Source organism: Myxocyprinus asiaticus, chromosome 43 (genome assembly GCF_019703515.2).
Source record: "Myxocyprinus asiaticus isolate MX2 ecotype Aquarium Trade chromosome 43, UBuf_Myxa_2, whole genome shotgun sequence".
Classification (NCBI taxonomy): domain Eukaryota; kingdom Metazoa; phylum Chordata; class Actinopteri; order Cypriniformes; family Catostomidae; genus Myxocyprinus; species Myxocyprinus asiaticus.
Genome location: NC_059386.1, coordinates 25,314,797 through 25,341,080, shown reverse-complemented (window position 1 = coordinate 25,341,080; position 26,284 = coordinate 25,314,797). Strand labels below are relative to the sequence as shown.

The following is a 26,284-nucleotide window of genomic DNA, read 5'->3' as shown; positions in this document are numbered from 1 at the left end:
TCGTCCCCGAATCTCAGTCCATGCCCACGACCACAGAGGTCGCTCCCGAGACTCTGTCTATGCTCACGACCATAGAGGTCGCTCCCGAGACTCTGCTCATGTTCACAACCACTGAGGTAATTTCCCAGTCATTCTGTACTCTTAGCCTCGAGCCAGCCATGGCTCTGCCTTCTACGGCTTCGCCCCTTGAACCTGCCATGGCTCTGCCTTCTACTGCTTTGCCCCGGCACCGTTTTCCGCCTTCCACAGCTCCGCCACTCAAGCCTCCCACGGCTCCGCCTTCCATAGCTTCACCCTTTGAGCCTGCCACGGCTCCGCCTTCTACGGCTCCACCCCTCAAGTCTGCCACGGCTCTGCCTTCTACAGCTCCACCCCTCGAGCCTCCCATAGCTCCACCTTCCACGGCTCCGCTCCTCAAACCTTCCATGGCTCCGCCTTCCACGGCTTCACCCTTCGAGCCTGCCATGGCTCCACCTTCTATGGCTTCGCCCCTCGAGCCTCCCATGGCTCCGCCTGCCATGGCTTCGCCCCTCGACCTGCCACGGCTTCGCCCCTTGAACCTCCCACAACTCCGCCTTCCACGGCTCCGCCCTCCAAGTCTTCCACGGCTCCAGTCTCTAGTCTGTGATCACCACCCAGGCCTCCTGATCCTTTTTCAGCCCTATGGCCGCCAACCAGGCCTCCTGATCCAGTCCCTACCCTAAGGTGGTCTTCTGGGTCTCCTGGTCGTCCACCTGATCCGCTCTAGTATCCTTGGTCTCCTGGACATCCGCCTGATCTACTCTGGTCTCCTGGGTCTTCTGGCCACCCACCTGATCTGCTCTGGTCTTCTGGGTCTCCTGACCATTCGCCTGATCTGCTCTGGTCTCCTTGGTCTCCTGGCCATCCATCTGATCTACTCTGGTCTCCTTGGTCTCTCAGCCGTCCCCCCGATCTGCACTGGTCTCCTTGGTCTCTCGGCCGTCCACCCGATCTACTCTGGTCTCCCTGGTCTCCCGGCCTTCTGCCTGTTCTGCTCTGGTATCCTTGGTATCTGGCTCCATCTTGGCCCTGCCTCCCTTACCAGCCATCCTTGGGCTTCAGGAGCCACCCATTAGAGGGGGGGGTTCTGTCATGATTCACTGTTGTTTGCCTTGTGTTTCTCCCGTCATCTGTTCCTCCCGGACTACATTTCCCATAATTCCCTGCCCTCATCACTGCCAGCTGTCCTTGATTTTCCTCACCTGTGTTTCATTAACTTATTAGTCTTTGTGTATATAATGCCCTGTTGTTTGCTTGTCCTTTGTCAGTTGTTATGTGTTTTGACCTCCTGTGTATGACCAGTGCCCTTCGTGAATGTTTCCTTCAGGAATGTTCCTGTGTTTTCCCATCATGGATGTTTTTGTTCCTGTGTTTACCCTGTTATTTTGTACTTTGTTTACTTCTTCATTAAACTCTTTTTAACCGCACTTAGATCTAGCTCTCGTTACTTCCTTCCTAACATTACGTCAAACGTTACAGACACAAAGTTCATGTCTTTTATTCTAGAAAATGAAATTACCACTTTATAAGGATATAATTGAAGCATAATTGTTGCAATTGAAATTAAAGCAGGAGGATGTGTAATGCAACAAAGCAAGAATAACAACAAGATAAACACTAATTTTTATCACATTTATTGGACTTTTAAACAGTATGTTATACCTTAAGGAAGCATATAATGACATATCATATTTGCTAATCTAAATGATCATCATGGCACCATTGTTTGTTTTGAGAAAGAGCATGTTAGAGAAATTAAGTAATAGCACCATTTCAATTGTTGCAAACAGTCTGGGAGTGCAGGTATCTTCATTTTTTCCTCATTTGGAAGCTCATAATTTAGACTTAATATATAACATACAATAAATACATACAGTACTTTAATTCCACAGCGTGCTCTCTCGCTCTCTGCAAAAAATATTTGTAATTACTTCATTGTCTATAGCTGCCTCCCATCTTGTCTCTGTGAAAAGCAGAGTTAATCGGTCTTGTGCTTTGTGTCAGTACTTGACATCCGGAGCAAACCGGACTACTCCCCGGCTCCGTGGTTCTGGTCGTTCCACCAGTGGTTCTCCTCCAGAGGTACCCGCGGAATAATAATCACTGACTCGTCCGAGCCCAGACTCAGATTCACTAGGGAGCAGCACAGTGTTACATTGCCAAAGGAGGAGAGGAAGGAAGACAGGGGGAAGAGAAAGAGAGAGAGAGACATAAAGGCACAACATGAGGTGTTTTATTCTGAAGATAGAAGAAAAGAGGCTTTGAGCATTCTGAGACCAAGCTTTACTCTACACTTCTTTTTATAGAAAGTCTATTTATAGTTTGAGCAATGCAAGTGGGAAAAAATTGCTGGTAAAGCAAATGCATCAATTAGTATTTTTGGTGAGTTATACATTCAATTTCCAATAGTAATATGCTATGTTTATAGATATGATATACTGTAGGGTCTGAAGGGATTCAAAAGCTTAACCTGAATTTCAACAAATTTTTAAAATGTAAATCTCAGATTGTTCAAAGGAAAAGTCAAGAAAGGGAAAAATCAACATGAAAGCGACAAGACAAACTGGACATGAACACAAAGTGCTGTTTCTATTTAAATATCAGCAAGTTTAGGTTCATTAATCTCCTGAAAGTACTGAAATTAATTTATATGGTGACATTTAAAGTTCAATGTAAATTGATTACTCCTGTAACAAGGAGAAAATATTGATTGTTAATCATCTTACAAGTACCACAGAAAAGATGTAACACTTCAAACACTTCTACACTGAGCATTGCCTCAGATATGATAATTCAAGACTCAAATGTATGCATTATGCCTTCTTGACTTATTTTTCTATAACAAGCAGAGTAACAAGCTTGTATGTGATGGCATATCACAATAAACCGAAACATGCATGCACAAAATACACTAGAACAAAACAAATGATCAATATCCTCAAGACAACATACAGTATGTGAGCAGTCAATCTATCCTATTCAACCTCCTTTGGCCCAACACTTTCCATATGGAAGAGAATACGCATGGGAGCAAATCAAAACATGAATAACATTGAACAGATATGGTTTGTAACTCCTCCCAATGGAAATCGTTAGAGAGTTAATTGTGCTGTTTAAAGTACGGATAAAGGCGTTACGTTTTTACTAATCTCAGGTGAGCTTTACCTTGGGTCTGGCAGTGTACAGCGCCACAGGTGTTGCTTTAGTGTCTGCACCCAACCAATATCTCGGATGGGCTGACAGAGCTGAATGTAGTGGTACTGTTTTAGCATAACCCTTCAAACGAACGACAAGACCACTTGTTAGCTAAACATTCAAGTCATTAAAAAGATAGTTCACCCAAAAAATGAAAATTCTGTCATCATTTATATTCCCTAATGTCATCCAAAAAACCCTGAATTACTTACTTTCTTCTGTGGAACACAAAAGGAGATGTTTTGCACAATTTCAGTAAATAGCAACTTATTTTTCAGTGTTCTTCACACAAAGCTATCGGATGGATATGAAGAGGAATGAAGAGCATAAGTCATATGGACCAATTCCAAGAATTTTTGGAGCTTGACCGCCACTGGTCACTATATGCATTGTTTTATGGAAAAGAGCTGCATGAACATTCTCCAAAATATCTCTTTTGTGTTCCATAGAAGAAAGAAAGCCATACAGGTTTGGAATGACGTGAGTAAACAATGACAGAATTTCCCTTTTAGGGTGACTATTCCTTTAACTCCAAAAGAACAAAATCATTACTAAGAATAAACCAAATTTCAATAAATCAATAAATCACAATCACTACAGACTGAGTAACTGACCTATTGACCTTTCAAATACTATCTCAGTCTATTTAAGATGGGTCTTCAATATTTCCCATTTTATCATACATCTGTGTTACGTGGACCTGGAGTAGGAAACTTTGCATCTTTTAGTTCTTTGCACATATTTTTGAGACACTTTGATGAAATGAAAGCTGAAATATATCGAATTCGCTCAAGAAGCCAAATATATATATTTCTCATCTCTCAGCTGTTGGCAATATGCACAACTTAAAAGATGCTAGAATCCATTCCAGAGCATGTTACACTCCAAAAATGTTGCAAAATCAAACACAAACAATAAACTTCGGAATTGTTCTCTTCCATGTGGACTCAACATCTATGACAGTAACAGATAGACGGACAGAAGAAAGAACATACAGATTCACCAAGCACTGAGTCCCCAAACCCTCCCACATCTCAAACAAATTGAACCAGACACCTCTGTTTATGCGTTTGCATTTATTAATTTCAATAAATATGAGCAAGCAGAGAGAAATCACAATTCACATCATCACAGTTAAATCTGAGGCCCCTTCACATCACATTATTATTATTTGTATATTTTTCTCTCCTGTTTCAGAATGCATGGACTATTGCACCTGTGCTAAGTACACACACGCACACACACACGCTGGACATGTACAACCCTACTAGTTTTTCCTCCTCTGTCTCCCCAGGACTCCTTCCCTTTATCCCCACATTATCATAGTAAAGTAATTGAGTCACCAAAGGCTGCAAAATACAAGAAAAGGCCCTCACCCTGAAATATCAGAGCACAGCAGAGCAGAGAAGCGCCTTGTGGCCCTCAAGACTGTGTTCCACAGCCAGGCTGAAGAAATCAATACTTCCTTTCATTCATTACGAAATTCTGCAATTTCACCAGAATCAGATCTAAAAAGACACGGTCTTTGAGTCTAGATTTGGCACCACTTCCTTGAAGCCTGTTTATGTAATGCATTATAAAAGTATTCATAAGTCCTTAAAAAATACACAATGTTAATTATAATGCATTATATATTCTTATAAATATGAATGGGAATGGCAAGGAATTGAATTAATTCTCGTTCTGATTCCTCTTAATGACTGCAGTGCCTAAACGGTTCCATTAATGATTCTTTCAGTACTTTGGAGGAAGAAGTATTTGGAATTGATGGCAAATTGATAGCAACGGGCTAATAAAAGTAATTATTTTGGTAGGAAGTGCTGTATGTTTTCAGTATAGATTCAAAAGAACTGACTCATGAGAGTCATTCATTTGGAAATCGGGCTATACTGTTTTGCACTGTATTTTTAATAATAAAAACAGTTCAAAATGCTCCACAGCATTACAAGTGAACATGAAATCAGAATTGACATTATTTACTTTCTTAATACATTTTCTTGGTTACATGTTTGCATGATTTAGTTACTGGGTTGTTATTTAAAAAAGAAAACTGTTTGTATGCAGTGCTGGGTAGTAACAGATTACATGTAATCTGGATTACATTATCATATTACAAAGATCAAGTACTTGTAATTGGATTAAATTACATTTAAAAATACTTGTAATCAGACTACAGTTACTTTTTTTATAGATTACATATTAACAAGGCAACGACAGTAAAATGTTAATAATTTATTGATCATTTTCATATTAATATCATCATATTCTTACCCCGAAACGCAATAGTCTCACAGATGAACATTTTGAGCATGTGCTCCTTTTACGTTACTACAGTAAGATATGCACCTTAGCTAAGCAATGGACTATTACTAAGTAGTAAGGGTTAAAAGAAAGTGTGTCAGAGTTCTGAGCTGTTAGCTTTGGCCTAGCAATGTCATTGCTGTTGATTTCAGGTTCATTTATGTAATGTTTCTATTGTTTTATGCATTTAAAATGAACTAGATATGTTTTTTTTTTTTTTATCGTATTATTTTTTACTACCTCACCAATGGTGTGCAGCTCACACATTGAATTTAACTGCTTCAAAGGATCTAGTAGATGCAATTTCTAAGGGTCCTGCCCGCAGGGAACACAATAGTTCAAAGAATGGAATACATTTTTATCCTACTCAAATGCATGTGACATAAAATAAAGTAGAATTTGGTTGAAAGTAATCCAAAAGTAATTGGATTAGATTACACCAAAACATAATCTATGAGATTACATTAGAAAAAAATTTGTCATGTAATTTGCAATCAGTACCTGATTACAATTCACAAGTAATCTGCCCAGCACTGCTTGTATGCATGTATAACTTGCTCTGCCTTTAAAACAACTTTATTTTTTAGATCACATCACCAAGTCCTCTTATTTCTCAGCCCCGCCCTTTCAACCACCTGGCTCCATTCAGGTATGAAACACCCACTTTTCATAATCCAATCAATTCCCAATGGATATAATTGAGTCCCACTCCACATTTTTTCACTTGGAAATGCATTACGAAAGTAAAACAGATTGCAAATGGCACTTTAATGTATGTGTATATACTGTATATATTTGTGCTGTCAGATGATTACAATTTTAATCATGATTAATCGCATAATTTTTCATAGTAAACTGCGATTAATCGCAGATTTTTAAAGTGCTGAAATTGACTCTATATATACTGTAATAAACTGTAATTATTCTGCGCATTACAGAGGCTGCATAGTACTTGTTTCCTGTCACAATTCTTGCTTTGTAAATACAAATAGCGTTAAGAGGTCCTTTCCCATCGCTGTTGTGTGTTGTGGTGTGTGCGTCAGTGTAATCACTCCGGTCAGACACATAGCAAATGTTCCGCCCTAGTCCCACCACTGTTTTTGCTGTTTATGCTTTATTAACAGTAAATGCGTTAATCACGATTAAGAAAAATCAACGCATTAAACTTTAATTAATTGCAATTAATCATGGCCCCTGACCTGTATGTAAATTCCATAACAATAATTCAAGCTTGAAATACATCTAATTTAAAGTACAAGTAACTTTGTGTTTTTATGAACCATGGCAGCAGGGGGCAGTCAGCGCCCCTCAACCTTATAAAGTGTGTAGCTACAGAATGAGAGGTGTCACACAGGACATGTTCTTGACAGTAGCAAAACAGAATGCATTGCAAGATGCTTTTTTAAAAAAACAGCATCCTAAAAAAACGCATTTATAACACTAAAAACTAGTGCGACGCTCCAAAAGCACCTGTCTGATGCACTATACATAGACGACTGTTAAAAATAGTGCAGATGAAACAGATTAATGCATCCTGTGTGCACAGGACTGATTGACAAACTCAATTGCAAAAGATACACATTAACACATTAAATAAATGATACATAAGACATCAAATTGATCAGGTGTTTTAATCCATTACACTCTTTAAAGTTATAACTATGGTTAAAGGTGCACTCTGTAATTTTTTCCTCATTAAAAAGTTTAACTCCTATAGACATGAATTGTAATTTTGAAATACATGCAGGAAATCATGACCACTCACATTAAAATGAAGACCCCAGTCATATCAGTAACCTTATAAAAGCTGTTTTATTCTACATGGAGAGGGTCCACATATGGGGGCGGCCATGTTAGAATCACATGACCAGCCGAATATTACTTGCTTAATCTCAGTAACCATAATATATTTGACACTTTCACTCATTGATTAAAAGTAATCATGGCTGACTGTGAATACTAAATTTCTACAATGGCATCTGAAACTGAAAACTATTGATTTTAAATTATGCTGCATCCAAGCCGCTAGGTGTCAGTGTAAGTCCAAGATGACACAAAGACAAAAGTTACTGAGTGCATCTTTAAGTATTATAATGTATTATGAAAGTGGATACAATTATTCACAAGAAAATACAACTAATTATGAGTTGTATAGTAAGGCATTATAAATGTAATATGAATGCTTTTATAATGCATTATAGACAGGCTTCAAGTCAACCAAATTTTATCTTCAATCTGGCAAAAGATCACAGGCTTACTGTGCACTGACTGGGCAAACAGCAGGACAATGAAACCACATTATTCTTGCATATTGAAAATGGAGAAGACCACAACGAATAAGACCAGAGACAGAGAGGGGACTTGTAGAGGGGTGTTCATGATAAAAACAATGCAAAGCATGATCTTACACAATGCAATCCCATAATGCCAGCAAATAAAGGGATTAAGATACAAAGATGCTATTCATTTCCATGAACTACTAACATCTTTAGCTCTTCCATCACAAACTGACATGAATCTGCAATAGTGTCATGTCACATGCAAAGAAAATGAAAGCTATGATTATGTGTTGTTACATCAGACCTCATTAGATTATATTCAAAACATTTATTGTAAAGGCTTGCACATTGGTCTAAATATATGAGCAATAAACATTTAAAGGAATAGTTCACCCAAAAATGACCATTCTGTAATCATTTAATAACCCTCATTTCGTTCCAAATCCATATGACTTTTTTCTGCAGAACACATAAGAAGAAATTTTGAAGAATGTACTAGTTGCTGAATTTTCATTTTTGGAGAATGCAGTTCCTTTAAGGTTACTTTTACATTGTAGTCTCACGATCTCTAAATTCATTTGACCTAGAGAAATTTGTAATTAGAGGGAATCATGAAAATATCATATGAAAGGTCCTTTTTTACATGTGTATTTTGGAAAGAGGCCTTTCTGAAGCCAAATTTTGAATGCAAAAAAAAAAAAAAAAAAATGATGACATAAAGGTCATGCAGCTGATGAACACAAAGAGAGTAAACAAACAGCATTCCGAACAGACTGCATTTGACTTACCATTACATCGCTGAACACATGATAATAAACAGAACAATTAGTCGAGAATACAGGTCATATCTGCCATTGAACAACAGAGGAGATGCAGTGGCAAAACAAAGCAAGAGACACTCTGGGGGAAGTCATTAATAATAAACAGGATGAATCTGCATTCACATTAAGACGGCCTTTGATTTCAAAGCTGGCTAACCTACTGACCTTTTGAGTTTTCTCTGCACTTTTGGGATCGCCCATCTGTCTAGCTTGGGTACTCCCTTAAGGGGGATGGGTAGCATGACAATGCTCTTCATCTTAAGTGTGTGTTTCTGCAGTGTTTCCCAACCTTTTTTGTCTTATGTACCACCATCTGTAGCTAGCTATATAAGAGCGGCTAAAATACCCCTTCATTCACACCAAACCAGAAATGTGTTGCTTTTAACTCAAATTATACTACATATTGTTCAGCATTATCATTTATAAAATCAGTTAAATACAGACACACCAAGTTGAACGTACTGTACATTTCCAAACTCCACTCAAATGTCTAAAACTTACACACACTACACATATTGTTTTTGTTGTCTTTCCATAAAACAAATTGCATTTTTTTTAAAATTCATTGTGATTTGTTAGTTTTATAGCACAAGCAAAATCCTACCCGAAACCTGCTTAAGTACCTTCTGGGCAACATGTATTCCTGGTTGGGAATCACTGTTTTAGTGTTTGAGAGAGAGAATTATTTTGGGTGGAGGTGAGAGATACAGTGTTAAGGGTTGTGGTGCAACTCTTGGTGTCTTGTGATATGTGGCGGGATATAAACCCACCAAAGCCTCATAACTAAACAAGAAAAAATGCACAAAAACATCTTTTAGTGTAAAGTAATTGGATTTTCTACAGGCTTGTTTTGCACATCATGTCACAGCCAACATTTAAATCATATTCTTTCCAAAGATAAATTTACAGTACATCCCATAATGCAATATCATGTTACATTAAATCCAATTGGTTGTCCAGGCAACAAAGTGGGCTGAAACAGAGTCTAATTACTGTCTGACCTTCAGTTTAACTGGATAATTTTTTTAAGCTATTAGGAGATATTATGTTCCTATAATGATTCAACAACATTTTCAGGATATGGAATGGTTCTCAAAACTTGCAAACAAATAAACAAAATCCTAATGAAGTATAACAATTAATGATCAAAACAGCACCAAAGTGATCTGACATCATAACATATCACTTGGGAGCTTGGGGTGTTCAATCAATAAAATGACAACATAAAACAGGCAAAGCAAGCAGAGTATCAAATCAATACAGTTTTAAAACCAAAGTCGCACATTTATCAAAGATTTTGGTCTGCCCTATATTTGCCATTATACAGTATGTTGGCAAATTTAAATAAACATGATCTTAAAAAGCCGATCTGAAATAAATCAAACCCTTGATAAATGAAACCCACCAGTCTGTGCATCTGATGGGAATTAAAACATACATGTACAGAGCTTTCAATTGCTCCATGCAAGATAAGAGCATCCACTGGCCGACTAGTGAAGTGGTTGCCATGGAAACATCACTGTGGACATGAGGAGAGTGGGTGGAGCTATAGTAAATGCAAACGCTTTGATACTACTGGCACGATTGTACTTGATGTAAGGCCAAAAAAGGAGAAACACATAAAATTCAACCCTGAAAAGAATATCTTGAGTAAAAAACAAAAAACAGCCCACTGACCTCTTAGATAGGAAAAGGTGAAAAGAGAGAGTGAAAGAGAGAGAGAGAGAGAGAGAGAGAGAGAGAGAGAGAGGTGGGGAAGGATTTGAAATATACAGTAAGGAAAAACAAGAGAGGTGCATCAGATACAATGCTGATAAAAACATTTTAAACCAGCCTAAGATGGTTTGCTGGACATTATGGTCTGTTGGCTAGTTTTAGAGGGGTTTTGACCACATTTCAGGTGGTGAGGCAGGGAGACCAGCTATACCAGCTTAAACCAGCTTAGGTTGCTTTAAGATGTTTTTAGCAGGGTAGACAGAAATAGAGAGGTCAATGTGAAGAAAGTTGGCAGCAATAGACAGAACTGTAAAGGAATGAGAACCTCTCTTTAAATCATTTTGCAGCCTTCGTTCTGCTTTCACCCTTATAGGAAGAGATTAAATGAGAGAAGAAGTGCAATGGTTTTTACTCTTTCGCCTCAGCCAGTTTGTTGTTGATCTCTTTACTTTTCTCCTTGTCGCCTGGCGCCACTCTGCTCTCTGGCTGGTTCTCGGAGCTCTTCTTCTTCGAACCACGTACCGACATCACCTGCTTCTCCTTGGACTTCTTCAGCGGTTTGCCAGGGGTCTTTTTTGGTTTGGAGCGAGGAAGACTTGTTCTCTCCACCTGCAGAGAGGAGTTTAGGGCATAAACAGATGCAAAAGGGGACATATCCACAGTTTTCCTGAACAACCACTAGGCAGCGCCATGATGATTCCAATTGTCTGTTTTCTGTTTCTGGTCTTGAGACGCAATATAAATCTAACCGAAACAAGGGATCCAGACGGAGAACAACAACCATTTAAGTGTTATTTATAGCAAAAACGTATTTCACGTTCAGCTTGTACAGCTGCTGGCTGTCATAACAACTCAAAGTAGTTAATGATATCAACTTAACTAGCCTCGGACCATTGCCTCATGTCATCACATACTCAGGTGAGGCACTGTGAAGTATCGGCACTATAGAGCCATGTTTTTTCCGACAATTTCTAGAAATGTAATACTTTACCCACTAAGAATAAACACAGATGCGGGTGAAAACTAAAACAGGCCAATCGTGGAACACTTCCACAGAGGAAAAAGGTGGATAGTGGAAAACCAAATTGTCCTTGCTATTAAAATAAAAAAGTGTTCAATGTACTAGTATGTAGACATAATCAAAGATCCCTACTCAGTCTACCAAGCTAATTTATGAATACTAAGACACAAAAACGATCAGCACAAACAACAGAATCGAATGTTATGAAAATCATATGGTTCTGTATTTTATTTTAACACAACCAGTTCTTGGTTCCCAACCACTGCCATCATGATTATTACATATGTCTGTTAATGGATTATCAAACAAATAATGGCAATTATAATAATTAATTGTCATACTTTAAAGTGTGCTTTATACACCTTTAGACGTCATTTGTTCATATATAACAATATTTAATAAAATAGGATATATATATAATTTAAAGCTTTAAAATCTTGGAAAATATATTGCCCAGGGGTGGAATAAATAGTATTATAGTGGTAATATAAAAATAGTATAAAAAATAGAATTATAAATATCAAAATATAATATGTCTCTTTTGCCAACTTTAGCCTTGGCCCATTTTACATTTTACACTGTAAGCACTTGGCCTAGCTTACTCTATGTATTAGAAGTAGGCTTGGGATTGTTGCCTTTTTCACACATCAACAATCAGAAGATTTACCTGATGATTATCTATATATTTCAGAAGTTTTTCAGATAAGTCTTTTCAAACATATTTCCCAACACACTTTTGGTAAAGCTTGAGCGGCAGGGTAAATTAAAGGGGGTCCTACATTGAACACGTTTTGCGGACAACATGACGTGTTCTAAAATTTGAAACAATTGTTTTCAATGAAGGTATGCACACACCGGCAACGCTCAGCATCAAAATTCTGCAGTGCTACGGAGCCAGCTCGAATCGTTTTCCAATAAATTAGACCCAAATCATTATCAAAATATCATTATCATTATGTCTTTCTGTGGTTTGACAGATTTAATGAAAGCTGTCTATCTCTATCTTTAATGATTTCTAATTGTTCAGTTTGCGCAGTTACAGCAGTTTCATAAACTAACCTGCAAACTCATTAACAACTTTTTTCAGTCTTGAAGAAGTACAAAAACCTTCTTAACTTTGGACTGCCATCTGCTCGTAATGTGTGTGTGATATCTTGTCCATGCTGCGACCGGCTTCAGTAAATGTTATATCACCCTCTTGTGGTCTCCCAATGCTATTACGCCAGACTGTTTAACAGAAGCAAAACTGAGGGAATTGGAAAGCACGCAAATTAGGATTCTAATTTAAATGTCAGCTAACTTTAATATATTGATGCCTCAAAAATATATAGATAAAATAAAGTGCCTATCAATAATCAATATATCAATATTTTATGACATCCCTAATTAGAAGAACACTAAAGCAATTTCAGTTTAAAGTACTTTATTGGCATGACTGTGTTTTCATGATTGTGCCACCCAACATCTGGTCAGCCAAATACAAGATGATCTTACAACATAGAAGTCATATGCATATAGGTACATCAGCGAAAACAGCCTGTTTAATTCTAAAAGTTAGAGAAAGGGTGGAAAATTGTCATGCAAAACTAAATACATTATTATAACATTATTAGTGAAATTCAAGAAATAAATAAAATACTACAAAACTGTAGAATATGGCCCCTTTAATTCATTTAAAGAATTTATCAAATAAACTTCTGGAATGATAAAAGCCACCCAGTACAATGATCCTGAGAACAACCAATGTTTGCTCAAATACTAGTTACACGTAACCGTGTGGTCTTAAATCTAGGTAGGACAGTCCAACCAAGTGAAACAAAGAGCTATGCTGATTCACTAATACGGTGTTCAAAGCCAGAGGCCAAAGTTACACCAAACTACTCTGAGAAAGTATTGCTGACAAAAACGTTACATTGTTCAGTTGTTTTTCTGCAACTAAGTGCATTAATTGCTAACATCATCATCATCATCATCATCTTCATCATCTTCTAATAAGAAAAACAAGTACTGAAAATTTACAGAATGTAATGCTAATAACAGTCTCTAGTTTGCACATATTCTACGTACAGGGTCTCTTACTTACCTTACTAAGCTCTCTGTAAGGTTCATGGTACAGTGTGCGAATCCTCCTCCTCTCCAGCGCCTTGTTGTCATCTGGCTGCAGTTTAGCCTGGTAGCCCTTGTAGGTGGCGCTGTAGCTGGTTTGCAGATCAGCCCTCGCATCAGGAGGCTGATACTGAGACATCGACCTCATTAGTTTTACAGGTTTCACGTCTGTGTAGGCTTTGAACTCAGTCCTGACATAAAAAAGAGGAGATAACATCAACATTATTGGAAAATTGAGTGTGGTGGGTGATTCATTCAGCACATATTGAATTACAAAACCACACTGTGGGATCCAGAAAAGGATTTAGAGTCATTCAGTACTGAAAAATTCCTCAGAACTACAATATCAGAGTTAAAGGTGAAGTATGCAACACCACCGCCACCAAACGGAATTGCAAAAACAATGACTGTTTTAAAAGGTAAAAAAATATATATATACTTGCATATAAAATAAGTATTTTGTACTGCAATATGCACATTTGCAATAGCATACATTGAGACTAACATACTGCAAGGCCCTTCCACATTCCAGCAATGCAGAGATTTTTCCCCATCTGCATCACAGCAAAGTTTTTTCCAGAGGCAGTAGCCAGTCCATTAGGATAAGTAATGAGTCTTTACTCACTGAGATGACACAGACAAACGATTCATACTTCACGGCTATATGCATTGCAGATTACCCAACATGCAATTTAGCTGCAGTAGAACTAACACTCATGCACACACACATACACAAATAAACACACTTCTCACAATAACATGCAGTCCTCATTGTAAGACAGCATCATAAATGAGATCTGTCCAATCTCTAAACACCTTTCTATCTCTATTTCTCTATCTCTCTCTGTTCCTATCTGTCTAATTAGGATTATTGATTAAGATTGATAGGATGGGAAAAATGAGGGGACTGCCAAGCAGGGTGAGGATTATCACCCCATTAGATCAATTAGTACTGTTTTAATTTGAATGAGAATCAAATCAATCCCTCTCGTTGCAAGACTCCGATCTATCTATATATCTGTCTATCTATCTGTCTGTCTGTCTGTCCCTCCATCCGTCTACTTGACCGCCCATCTATCTGTCTGTCTGTCTGACCGTCCGTCTATCTTTCTGTCTGACTGTCCCTCCATCCATCCATCCGTCAGTCAATCTATCTATCTATCAATCTGTCTGTCTGTCCTGTCATCCGTCTACCTGTCTGTCTATCTGACCGTCCATCTATCTCTCTGTCTGACCATCTGTCAATCTTTCTGTCTGTCTGTCCCTCCATCCATCTATCTTATCTGTCCGTCCGTCCAACCATCCGTTCATTTGTCTGTCTGTCTGTCTGTCTGTCTATCTATACCTCCATCCATCTATCTGTCTGTCTATCCATCCATCCGTCCAACTATCTATCTGTCCGTCTATCTGTCTGTAGAGGCTCAGAAAAAGAGTCATTGACAACCACCACCTTAACCTTCACACCAAGGTGCTTGTATACCGGGCAGTCTGCATTTCCACCCTCTTGTATGGGTGTGAAACATGGACCACATACAGTCGCCATATTAAAGCTCTAGAAGCCTTTAATATTCAATGCCTCCAGAAGATTCTCTCAGACTCCAGGCAAGACAGAGTCCCGCATACAGAGATCCTCCATCGCACCAGCTGCACCAGCATTGAATCCATATTATATCGGCACATGTTATACATATGCCTGATGCTCGTCAACCAAGAGGAATTCTCTATGGTCAACTATGCTTTGGTCAGCGCTCGGCAGGAGAACAAAAGAAGAGGTTCAAAGATCAGCTCAAAACCACACTGAAGTGGTGTGACATCAACCCATCTAAAGTAGAAGACCTTGCTGTTTGTCGATTGTTGTGGCAAATCAAATGTGCAAAAGGCATAAAAACAATGGAGGAAAATGACAATCTATGACTCCAACAGAGGCGGGAAAAGAGGCACAAAGTAAAACCTGCCCCCTCCCCCAGCCAAACATTCATATGTCCTGCATGTAACAGAATATGTGCATCAAGGATTGGACTGTTCAGCCATTTAAAGACTTACAAATAAAGGAGAAGATGGTCATCATCGGACTATGATGGACAACCACAAGCCAAGCTGTCTGTCTGTCCGTCCATCCCTCTAACTCTCCGTCTGTCCGTCTATTTATCTATACCACCATCCATCTATCTGTCTGTCTATCCATCCGTCCTTCTATCTGTCTGTCTGTGGAGGCTCAGAAAAAGAGTCTTTGACAACCACCACCTTAACCTTCACACCAAGGTGCTTGTATACCGGGCAGTCTGCATTTCCACCCTCTTGTATGGGTATGAAACATGGACCGAATACAGTCGCCATATTGAAGCTATAGAAGCCTTTAACATTCAATGCCTCCAGTAGATTCTCTCAGACTCCAGGCAAGACAGAGTCCCGCATACAGAGATCCTCCATCGCACCAGCTGCACCAGTATTGAATCCATATTATATCGGCACCAGCTTAGATGGCTTGGACATGTTATCCGTATGCCTGATGCTCGTCTCCTAAGAAGAATTCTCTATGGTCAACTATGCTTTGGTCAGCGCTCGGCAGGAGGACAAAAGGAGAGGTTCAAAGATCAGCTCAAGACCACACTGAAGTGGTGTGACATCAACCCATCTAAAGTAGAAGACCTTGCTGTTTGTCGATCGTTGTGGTAAATCGAATGCGCAAAAGGCATAAAAACAATGGAGGAAATTCACAATCTATGGCTCCAACAGAGGCGGGAAAAGAAGCACAAAGTAAAATCTGCCACCTCCCCCAGCCAAACATTCATATGCCCTGCATGTAACAGAATATGTGCATCAAGGATTAGATTGTTCAGCCATATAAAGACTCACAAATAAAGGAGAAGATGATCATTATCGGACTACGATGGACAACCACAAGCAAGCTGTCTGTCTGTCTCTCCGTCCATCCATCTCTCTGTCCGTCCGTCCATCCATCTGTCTATCTGTTTGTCTATCTATCTATCCGTCTGTCTGTCTGTCTGCTAATATTGTTATGTAAGAATATTGTGTAATATTTTCCCCTTATATAAAGTGGCAGGGTCCCCAGTAAAATTCCATTACACTCTGGATAAGGAAAGAGTCTAAAATGAAAGAGCCTTTTATTATAGGAACAAACTTAAAAGAGACAAAGCTGACAAATGTCATGGGACTGCATGTGGGGAGAAATACTGATATCCTTATAGAAAATAGGGGCCGAGAAAATGAAAAAAGCAAATTCTGTAAACATTTTATCACCTGAATACTATTCCAAACCCATATGACTTTGTTTCTTCCATAAAGCACAAAAGGAGATGTTAGAAGAAATGTCAGCCTCAGTCACCTATTTTGTGTTCCACTGAAGAAATAAGTCATACGGGGTTGGAACAACATCAGGGTGAGTGAATGATGACAGAATTTTCATTTTGGGTGTTAACTGATTAAACTAGTGACTACTGGTGTACTGACTAAAAAGGCGATTTCCTAATAACAAAATTCTGATTGACAATAGATAAAATAATTACTGAAATATACTGAAACATGCGTTTCCATTAAATACTGATTTGCTCTTCATGTGTTAGAGAATTTGACAATGATGCCATTGGGCAGCAAAGTGTTCTGATGTAGAAGGATGCCTCTCTCTCTCCCTGCTTAACTAAGAGAACCAAGAAGTGAACAGAAAAAGCTGAAAGCTGTTATGTAAGAGGAATGAAGTCCAGTCTGAATGCTTGAACAGTTGGAGAAACAGTAGTGCAAAGGCAGCTATAGAAGTCCAAGGCCACAAGCCAACATAAAGGAAGGGGGAGGAGCCAGAGTACAGCACACGCACACATACACACAGAAGGAGAGACAGACAGAGAATGAAAAAGATAAAGAGAGAGAGAGAGAGAGAGAGAGAGAGAGAGAGAGAGAGAGAGAGAGAGAGAGAGAGAGAGAGAGAGAGAGAGAGGGGTTTACACATAAGCACACTTACAATAGGACTGGAAACAATAAACTAGTGTGCTAATTGTAAATCAGTGCTTGGTACCAGCTGTCAAATCCTTCATTTGATAAGGCACACAAACATTGTTCTACAACACTGTTTTACATCATCTTATTTTATGCTACTGGCCATGCAGGGTTACTATAGTTACTAAATTAATTTAGAGGTAGCTATTGGATAATTTTAGCATAATGTGCTTTTACAGTAATACAGTATTTCTTAAAATAAACTAACACACATTAAAACTTGTTGCCGTGAAAAGTCGTTTGCCTATTTGGTTGTAAAGAGAAGTTAATACCTCTCTTTTCCCCCTGGTATTGAGCTTTTGTGAACATCCCTCCTGTCACTATGGTAATATGCTGGCACTAGAGAATTGTGTGGTGATGGGGTGCCAGAACAGTGCATTATGGGTAGGCTTGGCACTCTCTAGTAACGTGGTGTTTAACAGAAGCTTGTAAGGCTGTTTTGCCTGTTTAGCTACATTATACTACCAATCCCAAAACAACATCCTGATTGGTTTGACTTATGACCTCTGGCACAGATAATGAAGTGAATGAATATACCAAAAATAGACACCCTATTTGGGTTAATGAACACTCTATTCATTCAATTAATCCAACAGGACTGCAAACAATTACATTTGCAACTGCTTAATTGATTATTTAATGAGCACAGAAGCATTTTGATTTTCCACATCACTTCTTGTTCTAGATTCAGCGATGTAACAACATAGAGTTCATCTCTCTCTCTCTGATAGGCCCAGATCAATAAGTTTCCTCCACCTCCTCCTCGAGGCATCATCTTCCTCCTGTACCTACTCCATGATGACATATTCCTCCTGACATTCTCTTTAGACTCTGCCCTGTAATACTGCACTGTAAGGCAAAAAACTAATTTCTCTCTATCTTTGCTGCTTCTGGTGTTATACTTATTGATTCCAGTGTTTTTTGTGTGTGTGTGTGTGTGTGTGTGTATGTTTGTGTGTGTTTTATCCCCCTTTTCTCCCAATTTTGGAATGCCCAATTCCCACTACTTAATCCGGGTGGCTCAGGACAAGTCTCAGTTGCCTCCGCTTCTGAGACAGTCAATCCACGCATCTTATCACGTGGCTCATTGTGCATGACACCGTGGAGGCTCACAGCACAGCACATGCTATTCTCCACGATCCACGCACAAATTTCCACGCCCCCATTGAGGGCGAGAACCACTCATTGCAACAACGAGGAGGTTACCCCATGTGACTCTACCTTCCCTAGCAACCGGGCCAATTTGGTTGCTTAGGAGACCTGGCTGGAGTCACCCTGGATTCGAACTTGCAACTCCAGGGGTGGTAGTCAGCGTCAATACTCGCTGAGCTACCCAAACCCCCACGATTCCAGTAGCCTTCAGTTACTGCACTACACAAGAAAAAAGGGCAAGGGCATACAAACATGTTTATCTATTGCCATACAGTGATGCACTGAATGGCAATAAATAAATATATTTGTATGCCCTTCACTGAATCAGCCTAAATGGATTTCGATTAAATTCTATCTTTACAGTAAATCAACCCTTTCATCTAAGATATCAATGACTTACAGTAATATGGTCAACCGATACATTGTTTTCATGGGCACAGTAATCTCAAAATGCCAAATATTGTCTGATTAATCGATCTTGCTAATATCACTAAAAGGGGTAACTTAATAACTACATTTTCTAACTATACCCTATTTTTGAGAATAGATATAGCTGCAGGCAGAGCTCAAAAAAGGGGCAGGAGCTACAAACTGCCAGCAAAGATTTAGGGAGCCTCTAACCTAACCCTTTCCCTAACCTTAACTGTAAGTGGAAGTGACGCCCCCTTTTAGAGTTGGCACATCCCCCTTTTGGTGTAACCCCACCACTTCTGGAGTAACCAGGAGCTCCAAACTGCCAGCAAAGATATAGGGAGCCCCTAACCTAACCCTTTCCCTAACCCTAACCATGAGTGGAAGTTGTGCCCCCTTTTGGAGTTGGTGCGACCCCCTTATGGAGTAACCCCGCCCTCTTTTAGAGGTTTCCCCATTTGGAGATCTCTGGCCTGCAGCTATACTTTTTTTAATTAAACTGCTAAATACTGAAGTAACTACTGTATGCACAGTTATTTTGTATTAGAGAAGTGCAAATATGTATCTGGCTTTCCAAGATTTTTTGGTTCCCAACTAAATCACAAAGAGGTAAATTGCAGTCTAGAGCATATTGATCTGCAAGAAGAGAGAGAGAGAGAGAGAGAGTGACATTCAGGAGAGAACAGAGGAATCAACTTCCTATCTACTGCATAATGTCAAGTAACACCAGCGATTTCTGTGGTTCACAATTAAATACCAAGCTGTGCTTTTTTACAGCCTTCTTACTATAAGAGGATCATTTTTTGATATCCGGTCTCATCAGCTTGTGTCTTTGCACATAAACCTGCAGCCCTGTCACTGCTTTGTAGCATGACAAAGCAACAAAACAAAACTCAGGATAAAACATGAGATTAAGTCAAACTAATTCTGAGCATTTTAACTTAAAAAGTCCCACTATGACATCACAATTCATTCATGCACTATGACAAATAGACTTGATGACTCTGTATTTTTCTCTGGTGTTAGTACTGTATATGTGTGAAAAGAAATACATGGGTGTCTTGTTCCTGGCCAAGAAAAAACAAATTCCACACAAGAAATAAGAAATGTGTTATGTCCCAGTGCACCATACATATGAGGCATTTTTAGATTAAACTGACCAAATAACACCAGCCTAATATACACAGGTCTTCATCCCCAAGGAATCACACATAGCATCCATGTATTTTAATGCAGAGTAAATTCTACACAGTGCAGTGAAATTCTTCACCATACAGTGTATATAGAAACTGCTGCCTCAACTATTATTATGTTATCGAATCTTTGAAGAAAGAGGCATCTTCGAAATGTACTGTTGAAACATCTGGATCTTACTCTATTGTAGAAATGATGGATTTTCAAGAGCAAATGAGATAGTAATGTGTACATTAATACCTGGATCAATGAGTGGCCATTACCAAACAATTATGGACCAATTATGAGACCAAGACTCAGAATGGAGAGATCTTTCTATACACATTCAATCACTTTTTGCAATGAAAAAGAGACATAATGAGAGAGAACTGAAGGCTAAGCAAGACCAGGAACAGCACGGCACTATAGAAACTTCAGCTCCATCTGTTATAATGAAACAAAGACAGACAAATAAAAGCACATGAAAAAGAATACAAGCCTGTTTTAGGCTGGGTAATAATGCAGAGCAGGTAAATGACTGGGATGAAAGGACACCGTTGTCAATTTATTACAACATGGAGTTTTATAAACTAGGTTCTGGAGGAGCAAGGTCACTAATCCGACCAATCATATCACCAGGGCAAGCATATGTAAACAGCCGCTTGTCTCTACATGGCGTTTAAGGTAATTTGAATGTAGGCTTTAAAATACATCCACAGGTACACCTAAAATTCAGTAAACATCCTATCAGAAGCTAATTGTCTAATTGTCTAAAGGCTTGACATCACTTTCTGGAATTCTCCAAGCTGCTTAAAGGCACAGTTAACTTAGTGTATGTAATCTTCTGACCCACTGAAATTGTGATATAGTCAATTAAAAGTGAAACAATCTGTCTGTAAACAATTGTTAGAAAAATGACTTGTGTCATGCACAAAGTAGATGTCCTAAATGACTTGCCAAAACTATAGTTAGCTAATATGAAATCTGTGGAGTGGTTAAAAAATGGGTTTTAATGACTTCAACCTAAGTGTATATAAACTTCAGAAATCAACTGTATATTTCATCTCGTCTCAAACACAAGGATCCGTAGACTACAGCTTGCTGTCCCATTTTGCTGGCATCTTTTGGGAGGTATCTGAGCTCAGGTCAAGCCACGAGCCATTTGCCCAGGACAGCAAGCCACACACGTTTACACTATCCTATAAGCAGGATTACATTAACTTGAGAACTACTGAAAGATTGATTAATAGGAACTGGGAACAACACAATGCACATCTCCAAAGCCAAGTGAATCAAAATCAACACATTTGTTATCATCAGTATAATTACTTTGAGAACTTATAACACTAATACAAAACAAAATGTGGCCATATAACTTTAGCACAATTCTTCTAATAATGACACTCTTGCTGCTGCTCCTCTAAATAAAACACAGTACAGATTGCCCTCTACACTCACTTTGCCCGAAAACTAGCCTGACCCTAAAGAAAATGAAAGCCTTTTCCAAAAACAGCTTCTACTCCAGTACACCTCAACACCTAACATCCTGCCATCTGTAAGTGTTAGTACGGCAGCATGCACAGGATCTAACCCCCATCTGAACTCTTTTGTATTGCCCTTTTCATTTCACAACACACAAACACACACACACACACACACACACACATTCAAATAATGTACAGATCTGATGAAGGATATAACAGCCTCTTCATGATATGTCAGGAGTTGTGCTGGGTTTCTCTGTCTTTCCCTGCAGCTTAATAACAATTCATGCAGAGCATCATTAGAGCAAAGACGTTTGCTCCCATAATCCTGGCAGTAGCCTAATTTACATTAATCAATAGGGTGTTACAGGGATAAAAGCCTTCATCTGGAAATCTTTTTTTTTTTTTTGGTCCCAAAATATGTCACTTTTGTGGTCCCAAATCATATAAAAAGAAACAGTGAAAGAAGTTTGATTTGATTAAAAAATCATAAAAATATATAGGGAGAGGGGCCTTTTACTCTACTCCTATGTATGTATATATATGTATATATATAAATTTGACATAGTATCCAAATACTTTTGATAAAGCAAAATATTTTAAGTAACATTTAAGAACATACTTTTTCAAAATAATGTTTTCTTAACAGTGTACATCTTGTGCTAACAACGTTACAGGGGTCAATGATGTTTTTTTGTTGTTGTTGTTTTTTTTTTTTTTTGCCGGATCTATTAAGGTAATCAAAAATATGTTAAAATTGCAATTCACAGAAAACAATTTGAATGTTCTCTACTCTACTATTATGAACATGTTTTCAATTCCTAAGTTCAAAGTAATTTTCATATACTCTTTCAGGGCTGAAAGTAAAAAATGTCTACAAAATAAGCAGTGAGGCAATTTTGTTTTAAAATATTATTGATATTTGAAAAATGTTTGTCCACCAAATCAAAGTAAGGTAATATGACCCACAGATATGCATACATAGATGCCTTTTTAGCAGCTGTTCCTATGGACCGCGATACGTCGGCACGTCCACCATATTGGAAAGATCAAGAGCCGTCAGTCAACACATGAATGTAAATTGACAGATACAGTCTGCAACAGTCTGAAGTCTTTTCCAGCCAACTTTCAGATTATCTGATTTTCCATAAACATTGGGCAATATTTTAGATGATATAAAAATGCCTGATTTCATTTCTAAAACTGTTTTTTTTTTTCCATGGCAAACTATAAAAAAGTCCATACAATTTAATATATCATGGCAAACATGCTGAAAATTAACACTCAGTCAGTCAATTCATTACATGATGAACTGTTTCCACACAAAAGAAGTTTATGCAGCAGTCTGAAGCATCTTCTCCATTCACTTGCATTCAAACAGCTCTCCTTGCTGACCGTTCCAAGATGGCGCCGAGGTTAACGTATCCAATCCAGCCGAATTTATACATATTTATATCTATGTTGTGACCAACATGCAGGTAGACATTTTATTGTCACATGACAAAAACAAAACAGAGAGGACTCTTTTAAACCCTCAATGACTGTGTGTAAAGTAAAAAAAAAAAACTGAGATATTTTGACATTTTTATAAAAAAGGCACAAAAAAAAAAAAAAAAAAAAAAAAATCAGGTCAAATGGAGTAAAACAAAAAAATGTCTTGATATTTGTGACTCAAATTATTAAAAAAATTTTTTTTGCAAAAAATTAAAAAATAAAATAATATTTTAACAAGACAATAAATTTAATTTTACGGCAAAATATTGTAAACTTTTTTTAGATGTAAAAAGTATTATTTTACCATATGATTAATAGTAAAATTAACAAGAGAATACATGAACTTTTTACATTAAACTTTTGTTCAAATTACGGTGAAAAACAATAACTGGGCGTTCCCAGAAGTCTCTGTGTGACCCATCACTTTTTATTATATTTTATGGAAATAGTTATGTTTCTTCTTATTTTGTATATCAGTTATGTACACTGGGGTGTTCTGTGTTTTATTTTATTTAATTAAGTTAATGTTTATTGCAATATTTTGTCACATGTGTTACCCTAGTGGTGTTTTGTGATTGTGTGGGTAACACTGAGCCTCTACATGTGTATAATTATTACACTCTTGATGAACTTTAAGTCATCATGTGGCCTTTTGTCATTTCTACTGTGATTAACAATATATTTTAAAGTGAAAAGCTGACTTTTATAGTTCCAGAAGGTTAGTATATTATTATGTTTTTATCATTGAATAATATAAAAATTTTACAGATTTTTATTACAGCATATATAGATATTTACCTTGTAAAATAAGTTTGAAAACTTTTTAAATTACTTATGAAGTTGTGTACACTCACCTTGAGGTAAGTATTTTAATACCTTTACTTGATGGTTACACCAATTTTAGGTCATTAAATCTATTCAAAAGGCTATAAATGTTTTTCAGAAATGTATAAAACCAAATTGGACACAAATATTACATTTCTACCAACTTTAAAAAAGATTTTTAACTACTTTTTTTTTTTTTATCATCATCTTATTTGTCAACAACCCACAGGCATATTTCACAAATGAAGCCCCATTGTGATTGTAGCTGTCAACTGTAAACTTTGCTCAACCACTTGGTTGCAATAGTGTTTTGGGGAGAAAATAAAATCAAAATCGCCTTTCATCCCACCCTACCTGTAGGAGCTGCCAGAGGTGACTTCCTGTTTGATCTGCAGGTTGAGGGCATCCACTGCCGCCCTCCCTTTCCCTTCTGCAGTTGTGGAATCCCCTAAGCTTTGCCCCTCAAACTTCACGTCAGAAACCACTTTCTTGCTTTGCCTCTTTTTCCTTTCACTAGACAGAATCTCCTTCTCTTGTACCTTGTCAGCAATCTCGCTCTTTTCCACCCCACCGTCTAACTCTGTGCTGGCGTGGGTGTATTTGGATCTGTCAGGGATTCGGTCCTTGCCCACTGAGATGGTCGGAGAGGGTTTGGGAATCCAAGGATGGTCTCCCTTCTTTGAGACAGGCCAGGGCTTGAAGTCCTTCTGATATTGGGTCTCGTTGTTAAAAGGAACTTCTGGTTCGTGGTACTCGTTCTTGGGCTTGCAGCTAGGCTCAGGACGAACTTTCCAGTGTTTAAAGTCCTGGCGCATCACGGATCTGGAGATTTTCTCCTCTTGGGCTGGTGGTCCTTTGGTCACCACATCGTGATCGCTGTGAAGCGGCTGCGTTTCTATGGCGACCATGTGCAGCTGCTTCTGCGCGGGATGCTGCAGGTGGAGATGCTGCATCTCGGACACGTCCGAGTACTTGGTGAACACCAGAGGCATCGCAATGTCGGCCTTGTCCAGCTGGTCCCAGAACCGAGCCATACAGCAGGCTCTGGTGATACAGGGCCATGCCATGATGGTTTGGTGACTTGTTCCCTAGTATTATGCCAATCGCTTCCTTTACCCAAAGCTGCTTTCTTTATTCTGTTTGCGGAACTGTAAAGTAACCCCTCTCGCGAGCCTTGCAGCAGAACCACAAATTGTCCGATTCACAAGGTTTTCCTCTACAAGGATGCTGTCAAAGATGACAAAACATTAATCCGATGTAGAATAGACATTTCGGTGAAGGAAAACGCCGAAGAGTTCCTGTTTTTTTACGCCTAAAATATCTTAGTTAAACCCCGCGACGTTCGTCCTGCTCCCCTCGCGCTTGTTACAATACCAGAAATTTTGCAAGACACAGCAGCCCCTCCCGCACGTCTCCTCTGCTCTGCGTCCATAGAGAGAGGATGCTCCGAATTGGAGCGGAGTTGAATCACCTGCCACACTCATCATCACGCAACGCCTGCATTGGGAGGAGTCTAGCTTGAAGCTCCGCCCACTAAATTAGAGTCTTCATTTTTAATTTCCCAAACATGAAGTAGCCAGGAGTTTAAATTCAAATGATTAAAATAAATATTTATTTTTCAAAAAATAATAAATAATGCATTAAAACAAGCATGTATGTACATCTATGTACATCAAAATGATCATTTATGAAAGAGTAGGCTACATTCACACATAAGGCCTAGTCATTTTGCAGAAATCTTAAAAGCATTGCATAAAGATCAGTTTTGATTGTAGCCTGTTCACCATTATAGCATCTATGTAATGGATACATTGTTGATAAAGCACAATTATAACACACACACACACACACACACACACACACACACACACACACACTGCATAATAAAAGGGATAGTTGAAAATGAAAATTCCCGGGGGCCTGGGTGGCTCAGTGAGTACTGACACTGACTACCACCCTTGGAGTCAAGAGTTCGAATCCAGGGTGTGTTGAGTGACTCCGGCCAGGTCTCCCAAGCAACCAAATTGGCCCGGTGCTAAGGAGGGTAGAGTCATATGGGGTAACCTCCTTGTGGTCGTGATTAGTGGTTCTCGCTCTCAGTGGGGCAAGTTGTGCGGGGATCGTGGAGAGTAGCATGGGCCTCCACATGTGGAGTCTCCGTGGTGTCATGCACAACAAGCCACGTGATAAGATGCGTGGATTGATGATCTCAGAAGTAGAGGCAACTCAGACTTGTACTCTGCCACTCTGGATTGAGGTGAGTAAACGCGTCAC

The 26,284-nt window shown here is 38.7% G+C and overlaps 1 protein-coding gene across 4 annotated transcripts; it reads right to left on the bottom strand.

Moving 5' to 3' along the window:
• Nucleotides 1–1,657: 1,657 nt before the first annotated feature.
• map6a (microtubule-associated protein 6a) lies at nt 1,658–25,411 on the bottom strand. 4 transcript variants are annotated; one of them, XM_051686410.1, is made up of 5 exons: nt 24,365–25,406; nt 13,438–13,651; nt 10,746–10,942; nt 3,187–3,297; nt 1,658–2,154 (listed from the first exon to the last, which is right to left on the bottom strand). In XM_051686410.1, exons 1-5 carry the CDS (start codon nt 25,075–25,077, stop codon nt 2,022–2,024), a joined length of 1,368 nt encoding a protein of 455 aa, XP_051542370.1. In that variant the 5' UTR covers nt 25,078–25,406; the 3' UTR covers nt 1,658–2,021. The 4 variants fall into 4 exon arrangements, 3 of the variants coding, with proteins under 3 accessions (XP_051542370.1, XP_051542373.1, XP_051542372.1); XR_007895965.1 differs by lacking the exon at nt 1,658–2,154 and having other exon boundaries at nt 7,926–10,942; nt 24,365–25,410; XM_051686413.1 differs by lacking the exon at nt 1,658–2,154 and having other exon boundaries at nt 3,255–3,297; nt 10,783–10,942; nt 24,365–25,411.
• Nucleotides 25,412–26,284: the final 873 nt, after the last annotated feature.